General features: G+C 43.2%; 1 protein-coding gene across 1 annotated transcript; it reads right to left on the bottom strand.

Annotated features, from left to right (window-relative positions):
- Positions 1-542: 542 nt before the first annotated feature.
- Positions 543-6,104, bottom strand: LOC123087890 (protein DJ-1 homolog C). The gene is made up of 9 exons (XM_044510011.1): positions 5,791-6,104; positions 5,116-5,426; positions 4,839-5,039; positions 3,463-3,612; positions 3,201-3,380; positions 2,802-2,870; positions 2,033-2,233; positions 1,372-1,509; positions 543-1,287 (listed from the first exon to the last, which is right to left on the bottom strand). Exons 2-9 carry the CDS (start codon positions 5,305-5,307, stop codon positions 1,066-1,068), a joined length of 1,353 nt encoding a protein of 450 aa, XP_044365946.1. The 5' UTR covers positions 5,308-5,426; positions 5,791-6,104; the 3' UTR covers positions 543-1,065.
- Positions 6,105-8,580: the final 2,476 nt, after the last annotated feature.

Here is an 8,580-nt window from a genome sequence, read left to right as displayed (position 1 = left end):
TGAATGCTCACAACACATTTGGATCCAAATTCAAATTACACATGGATAAACAAAAAAGATAAAATCAGCATGAATAGTGTCAATAAAGAAAAAACATGAATATTGTGACAAACTGTGTAAAAAATGTTCCCGTGCACTATGTAAAAAATATTCTTCCACATTTAAAAAGTTCGCGCGTAAAAAGCCGGGCTGCCACATTTATCAGTTGGATCTATCAGACAGAAAAGCTGCTTGTGGTGTTCTAAAGTACCCTGCAAATTACAAACTTCAGCACCAAGCGAACATTATCCCTGGGAGTGTCCATGCTACAGAGACTTGGTAATGCCCATGAGATTTTTTGCAAAGGTTTTGTTGTATGTACTATTGTAGCAACAGAAACGTTGCCCCAAGATGCATTACCAAATTGTGTTTTTTTGTCGCTTTTTTTTTCTCTGAATACTCCCATTTTTGGCAGATTGCCCAACTCTGACAGCAAACATAACATAAACTCGTTAGTCACAAAGCAAAATTATAAGCAAGCATCAAAGTAACATCAAACGATAAGCAGTTTTATGGATCTATTTTTGCTTGATGTATTGTATGTTTGCGGGTCATGCACCTTAATATTCAGGAAAGCATACGCAAGCAGATTTTGCCCAGAAGTTGAAAATAAACTTGCCAACATAATGCCGATATGTCATATGTCGTCACATGCTGTTCTGCCACGGGTTCAGCAAACTCGTGCATGACACTGCTGCCGTACTTGGAGCCGCCGCCGCTTTAGAGGTCCTCAGTGGCCTCCAAGCACAGATAGAGCACGTGGCCCTTGATGCCCATGCCGCATCCGCGCAGAACATCTTGACGTGAACTGACCCCAACCGGATTTTCCCAATGCAGTTGTGGTTCATCTCAACATATTCAGTGGACATTTCACTGCAGTCTGCAGCTATCCACTAAGGCGGCAACAGAAGAAAATTTTGCCATCTCCACAAGAGAGACGGTCACTTAAAAGTTTGAGCATAGCTACCGCAAGATCCATAGACCATAACCAAACATTCAGCACATCACTCCATTGTGCCAGGAATGCTAGGCGTTTCTGCTCTTGGGGTAGTCAAAAACCATTCCATTTGCCACACCTTTCGCTCGCCCATGGCCAAAGAATTTTCTTACAATAGCCAGGGAAAAATCCATGACTGTTCCGAGTCCTTTCCCAGTAATCAAATTTCCGTCAATCACAACCTTTGATCCGTCAATAACCTGGCACGTGAGCTGATCGACTATGGAAGGATGAGCAGTTACTGTTTTATCCTGAGTAACACAATTCCGATTCATTACTTCTATTTCAATGAAGGGGTATAAGATATGCTACGAGTTTTTAGTCCGAAAAATCACCTCGAGTAAACCTTGCTTCTGCAATATCAATGGAGAATAACTGATCCCACCGTACATCCTGCCTGCTTGCTTCTGTTCCTTGAGTAGCTTCTTAAGAGTTGTAGACCTGTGAAGACGCTCAGCTCCGGCAGGTCCCCCCTGGACAATATGAAGGGATAAAACATTGCAGAAAAAAGATATACTGGACAAAGAAAACACAAAAAAAAAAGCAGAGAAAGCAAAAGGACAGCACAACACGCAAATGCACACACATGAACACCTGAATTATAGGAAGCTGGGCAATGAAATTCTTAATGCTACGCCTTAAGACATGATTAAGAAGAATGAGACAAGAATAGTAAACAAATAACTTCTTTTGTCACAGAAACGCACAGGCATAACTATGAAAGGTGTAAATGTAAGTTAATTTCTTTACAAACTAGTCGTGAGCTGGACATTCTCATATATGACCATGAAAGATGCACATGTAAATTTATTTCTTTTCAACCTTTTCTTGAGCTGGAATTTTCGTATTCTAGTAGCTCTCTATATCACAAATATTGTCAGTATTTGCAATATATATTGATGGCCAAACAAGCAAATATTTGAGCACAAACTCTTAAGTAGCTTATATTAGAAATAGGAAGCATCAAATAAAAATGTGAAATGCGAAACAACTTACAGGAATAATGATTAGATCATGTTTTGAATCAGAAGCACCCAATATGCATTTATCCGCAACAATCTTCATTCTTTGAGACCCAACAACATTTGTGGACTCGTCAACTGATGCCAACACCACATTTATATTTGCCCGTCTTAGAATATCCACCAACATTATGATCTCCATCTCCTCAGACCCATTTGCAATTGGAATGAGAACCTGTTCAGAAGTCAAATCATCCAAGAATCAATGCCACACAACTTGGACTCTGATTGCACCTTTCCTAACATTTTCCCCATTTATGCTCATAGCCGAAAGTAATGACTAGACAGATATACGAACTTTATTTTTCACACTAGCATGGATATCGTTCGCATAGAAATATGGCATGGGGGTGTTTTCACGTACAGTGACAGCGTATGAGGGGGAATCAGCAGATAGACAATAATAATTCATATAGCATGCTAGGGCATACGCAATCAAACTGAGCTTTCTTAAATCAAGCATGCACCTTTAGGCAAGCATTGCTGCAAATAACAAAAACAAGAAAGTGCAAGTATTCACTCTCGTGTTGCCCAATCCCATTTTTCTTTACGAGAAATGCTTTAGGCATCCATTTGTCAAGCAAGCCTTGTTACCCTTTGTCAAAAAAAAAACATACTTGCATAAGCATATTATCCTATTTATTGTAACATAAATTTTACATTAGTTATGGTTCTACATGTAAAAAACACACATTATTTGAGCTAATAATTTAGCACAAATTATAGTTCAAACATGAACTGACCTGAGGTTTGTGATCAAAAGGCCATTCAACTCTGTTGACTTCTGTACTTCTTTCAAGAGCAGCATCAATCTATGATATCCATGGGCAATTTACAACAATGGCACAGTGGTCAGCAGGTGTTACAATGCAAGAAAGAAGTTGCACCTCATAAAGCCATACCAAAAAAACATAATCTAAAAACTTGCTAGCATTCTTCCTTTAAATTGTTCTTGCTAGCATAAGCAACTGAAAAATAAATTACACTTCCTAGAATAAAAGCAACAATCTGAATTGCAGGTAGAGTAGTACCCTATTAATAATAGTTTAACAACACATGAACAACTAAATTTACAAGAAATAGTCTAGTCAGCTAAAAGGCATGATGCAAAACAAAGATATGAAAGTTTTATTTTGACGAACCAAAGTACTGTCCACATCTTCAACAGCGTGAGGCCCAAACAATTGCTCGACAAATGATAAAGCAAACTGAAATGCTGTCCCAGGACCACGACTAGTAGTGAGCTCTCCTGAAACCTGAACATTTGACTCAACAGCTCGGAATGTTGGAAGATCTCCTATGAAGGATGGGTGACAGGTGATCTTGCAAAAAAGGAATAAGGGTGCAATGTCAACTAAAGAAGATCTTGATCGACTAAACCTAGTCATGTAGCAAAATGGCCACCTTTCTTCCCTTGTGAAGACCCCAGGGCATGAGAACAACCGCTGGTGCAGCACATATAGCACCATACAATCTTTTCTCTTCAGCTTGTCTAACCATAATTCTCTGAAGGATCTCGTTGTCTCTCAGCCGTACTGAACCAGGCATTCCTCCCTGAACACATCGCCCCAACAATCGAAGATTAGATTTTATATACTGCGACTTTGTAACAAACATATAACAACACAGGTGAAGTGAGTGACAACAAAGAGATGGCATGTCACAATCAGCACAAAAAGGGAAAAAATGATTAAACAGTTTGAAAGTTTGCAGTATCAAAGAGAAATGCTGAGAAATATTTTAATAAGAGAAACTATAAATGTTCCATAACTTCCTGCTGCTAAATCCAATAAGCTGTTCGGTTTTGGGAAGATCAGTGGATAGGAGACAAGCCATTAGCGGTTCAGTTTGCTCGGTTGTACAATCTCACCTTTAGTACGAATTGGACAGTAGCTGGAGCTTTCACTCAGGGTTTTGGTTGGATCACATTTAGGAGAAACCTTTGGGAGAAGAATGCTGTTCTGTGGAGTTCTTTAGGTCAGTTATGTAGTACGGTGATTTTGTTGGAGGAGCATGATAGACGTCATTGGACTTTGGAGAAGAATGGCAAGTTTACAGTTCGTTCCCTTTACCTGATCAGTAAAATTCCCCCTAGTTTCAAGGTTTTCCTTTGTCTTGCTTTCCACAGTAGCATATTCAGTAAGCATTATCTGTTGCATAGGGGCTGGAAAGGGACTAGTAACTTTATAGTTGGATAATGTCAAGTCCTATTACGAGACGTCAGATTATTGCTTCTGGGATTTCAGCTTTACTTTGTTCTTTATGGAAATGTAGGAATAGATAGTGCAAGTTCCAATAGTATTATTCCCACTGATCCAACCACAGTTATTTTGATGATGGCTAACCTGTGGTCAGGTTGGGTTGTTCTTAAGAAGCGATTTCTTCAAAACAATTGGTCATGTCTGCAGTTATTGGTGATGTTTCACTGAAGCTTGAAAAGCTGGAGCAGAGAGCAATTTCTTTGTAGTATTTTTTGGTGATTCGTCAGAAAGGGTCGCTGTATTGACTAGTTTGACTGCAAGGTGTTGAGGCTGTCCTGTTCGTTATGTTGGAGTTCTAAGACTCTGGTTTTTAAAGCTGGATGGGGTGAGCTAGTAGAGAATGGTCGTGTTGCATCAGGCCAAAATTTCAGGATACCAGCACAGCCTTGTTGGTGCCCAACAAAGCTGTTTATCTCCTGTTTTTTATCGTTTTTTCAGCAATGAAATTAATAAGAAGCTCTTGCTCCTTTTATAAACCAAACAAAAGTTAAAAGAATAATAATAAGAGAGGTGGGTTACCGGGACAGCCACAAGGTCGAACACCTGGTCTGCACATGCTGCAATGGGCTTGTCTGCGATGATGCGCGTCCCATAGGAAGCCTCGATCTCGAGGCCGTCCTCCACAGAGGCCAGTGTTACGTCAGCGCCTGCTCGCCTGAGGACGCCGGCCAGGATGACTGCCTCCATTTCCTCCGTGCCCATGGCAATGGGCACAAGAACCTTCACAGTACGAAGCAGAAATTCAGGTTCTTGACGCTGTCAAAGAGAAATGTAACGAGTGGAGTGGAGAGGAGACCTTCTTGGGAGATGGCGGCAACGAGACGGCCGTTGCGGCGGTGGAAGAAGAAGGAGCCGCTCGCGCAATGGAGCGTAATGGCAATGTCCGCCTGTGAGGCGGGGCGTAGTGAGTTGGTGCATGCGGCGGCGGTCGAATCGGCATGGCAATAAGGGAGCTCGGGGAGAGAAGGGGTTTAGACGCGGACAGCATTGGAATTTGGAGTTCGGAGACAAGCAAAATCCAGCCAATAAATATGCAGCCCTTCTGCCGTAAAGCGCACGTGAACCGATATAAGCCACAGCGCCCTCGCGGCCTCGCCCTCCAACTGACTGCAAAATGGAGACAAAGTGCGGATTTAGCTACACTTTTTAGATATACAAACTGCAATATGATATCTTCCAGTTCAGATTTGATAACTAAAGGTCCGTGGTTTGAGCTTGAAAAAAAATGTTATTGTCTTACAGTATTTCTTTTATTCATCTTGGCTTCCTGTAAATTATATTGAAACAAAATTACTAAATTGGTTTCCACATTTACAAAACTGCAGAATTATTACAAGACTACGGGCAACGAGAATTAATTAAAGATCATGCTTCAATCTATCAAGCATTAATAATGCCGAGGGCCACGGCCACATTTCCTGTAGAACCTTAAGCTCGAGTTGAGAGGTTGAGATGGCTAGATGGGGGATACCTTTGGCTGAGGCGGAACGCCAGACGTCGGGGTCGAGGTCAGGCTGGACGAACGCGGTCACCGGCGCGCCGCCTCGTCGGTCAGCCGGACGGGGCAGCAGCCTGCAGATCAGCAAGGGGAGCAGCCAGGAAGGAGATGGGAGAGGAGGACTGCTCGCTGCTGCACGGGGCTCGCCGGATGGGCAGGGGCGCAGGGCGAACGAGACACCGGACAGACACGCGGCACGGCGGCCGGGCGGCGAGCGGCGGCTTTTTTTTTTTAGGGTCGGCTGGATAAGGTTCGACGGGCACGGGACGACTCCTTTCTTTCTTCTCGTCAAAAACTCAAATGTTCGCTCTTTGTTATATGGCTGACTGGCCCAGGCCCAGCAAATGGGGGTCGAGAGAGTGGGCTGCGCCCCGTGCTACCTTTTTTTTTCTAGGCTCAGGAATTTTCCCGAAATCACTAGCTAAGCTAAGGAGTACTCGCTCCAAAGATCACTCCCATCTCCTCAGGTTACGACAAATGGCACGCTGCATGTGCTCCATTTGTCGCAACATGAGAGTTTTTCCTTTTTTCGTAGATTCGTTTATTCAAAATATTTTATCTCTTAAACCGTGCGTCCAAATTTCGAACCGTTTTCACTGTTCGATTCCTCGCGTCAAGATCTTCAAAACTAGATCCCATGTTGGTAGGTATTGACGAACTTTTTTTTCACGAAAAAAAACGGACAAAAAAACCGAACCGAGATCTCGATCCGTTTTTACCGTCCGATTCCTCGCGTCGAGATCTTCAAAACTAGATCCCATGTTGATAGGTATTGATGAACTATTTTTCACGAAAAAAACCGACAAAAAAACGAACCAAGAGCATTGGTTTTTTCCCTTTTCGAAAAAGGCATATGCCCGTGCCTCTCGCGAAACCACAACCGTGACTCATGCGGAAGCAAAACCGTGCTTCTCGCAAAAGAAAAAAAAAGAGAAAATGTGTTTTTTTCTATTTCAGAAGAGGCACGGCTGTGCCTCTCGCGAAAGCACAACTATGCCTCCCACGGAAGCAAACCCGTGCCTCTCGCGAAAGAAAAAGCGTTTTTTTCCGTTTCCGAGAGGCGCAAACCGTGCCTCTCGCGAAAGGAAAAAAAACAGAAAACGCGTTTTTTTTCGTTTCCGAGAGGCACGGCCGTGCTTTTCGCGAAAGCACAATCGTGCCTCTTTCGGAAGCAAAACCGTGCCTCTAGCGGAAGTAAAAACATGTTTTTCCCGTTTCCGAGATGCACGGTCGTGACTCTCGCGAAAGCAAAACCGTGCCTCTCGTAAAAGCAAAACCGTGACTCTTGCGAAAGAAAAAAAAAGAAAATGCGTCTTTCGCACGAAATTTGTTTTCAATTTTTTTGGGTCCAAAACTTAAGGAAGACCGGTGGAAAACCGAAACGTCAAAAAAAAAGTTTTAAAAAGCTGAAAATGCGTGCGAAAAAATAAAAATAAAATCGGGAGGGAGCGCCCAAAGCGCGACACATGGCGGAGTGGCTGAGAACGCGCCAAGTGACGCTGATCGTTGCGAGGCTCCCGAAGAAGCACTCGTTAACTCGTTGCTCTCGAATTTTCCCATGCCCCATGTCCTGCGTAAACCTGGTCAACTAGGTCGTACCTGGCAGGTGGGCCCGTTAGCACGCGTGCTCGGCCTATGACTGGCCGGCCCGACACATGGTTAACCAGGTCGTGTTTGGACCTGGAGGCTAGACATGCATGCCGGCCCAGCCCGTTTAGTTTTATTATTATTTGTTTTCAATTTCCATAGGCCAATAGGCTGAATAAAATAGGTGGGCTGACGATTAAACGTGCCGATGGGTCGCCCATGCATGGGCCAGGGCGGGAGGCCCGCGTGCCGGCCCGTCATGACCCGTGTAGTTAGTGTGCCTGGCAGGGCCGTGCCGAGCGGGTGTGCATGGCCCGTATAACTCAGGTCGGGCCTAGCTGACAAGCTCCAGGGTGAATTGGGCGCCAGCGCTCTGGCCAACGGCTGAATCGGCAAGAAAAACGGCGCGCAACAGCTGATCCGAACGGCGCGTCAGTAAGGCCTCCGGCAACGTGGTTAGGCGGCGGGGTCAGGGGTCGGCGAATGAGCGGCGGTGGGTGACTACCGAGGCAAAATCATCGATGATGGAGGAGGTTCTGCATGACAGTTGAGCGTTCGCATGTCTGTGGGCATTTTTGCTCGGGGAGGGCGCGTGACACAAACACCACATGATGTATTAAATTGAGAGCAAAATTTGAGTTTTTTTACATGTTTTTTGGGGATCTTTTCTTTACATCTATTTTCTATATTATGGAGGGATGTTTTTGTCCATTGTATAAAAAGAGGTACGGGATGCGAAAAGTCACTTTGGAGGACGGGCGCATTGGAGCCTTATATCTTTTTAATAGTGTCAAAATGCTATTTTTGAAGTTTTACAAAATTCTGAAGTATATTACACACGTGAAATTTTGATGCTGAAATAAGTCCATGTGAGTAACACAATTTTTTTAAAAGAACTTGAATTTTTGAGAGACGACCAGTGCATGTATTATTCACTGTTTGGAAATCATCATTTTGCCATTTTTTTTGTATAACTTACATGTTTACTTATTTCATAACCAAACTTTACACATACGTAATATACATTCATATGCGGGTAAGTTTTTTGGAAATTTTCGAAGCTTTAAATGTGATTTTTAAAGTATTTAAAATAAGATCTTCCAATGTACTCCCTTCGTTCGAAAATACTTGTCTTCAAAATAGATAAAAGGGATGTATCTAGATAAATCCTCTAGC

Source organism: Triticum aestivum, chromosome 4A (genome assembly GCF_018294505.1).
Source record: "Triticum aestivum cultivar Chinese Spring chromosome 4A, IWGSC CS RefSeq v2.1, whole genome shotgun sequence".
Lineage (NCBI taxonomy): Eukaryota > Viridiplantae > Streptophyta > Magnoliopsida > Poales > Poaceae > Triticum > Triticum aestivum.
Note: the sequence above shows the minus strand (reverse complement) of the source record. Positions and strands in the feature narration are given on the sequence as shown.

Coding starts and splice junctions, on each gene's coding strand:
- LOC123087890 (XM_044510011.1), bottom strand. CDS start 5,307: ATGCTGTCCGCGTCTAAACCCCTTCTCTCCCCGAGCTCCCTTATTGCC. Junction 3,613..4,838: donor TCGACCTTGTGGCTGTCCCG/GTAACCCACCTC, acceptor CGATGTGTTCAG/GGAGGAATGCCTGGTTCAGT. Junction 3,381..3,462: donor GTCTTCACAAGGGAAGAAAG/GTGGCCATTTTG, acceptor CTTTTTTGCAAG/ATCACCTGTCACCCATCCTT.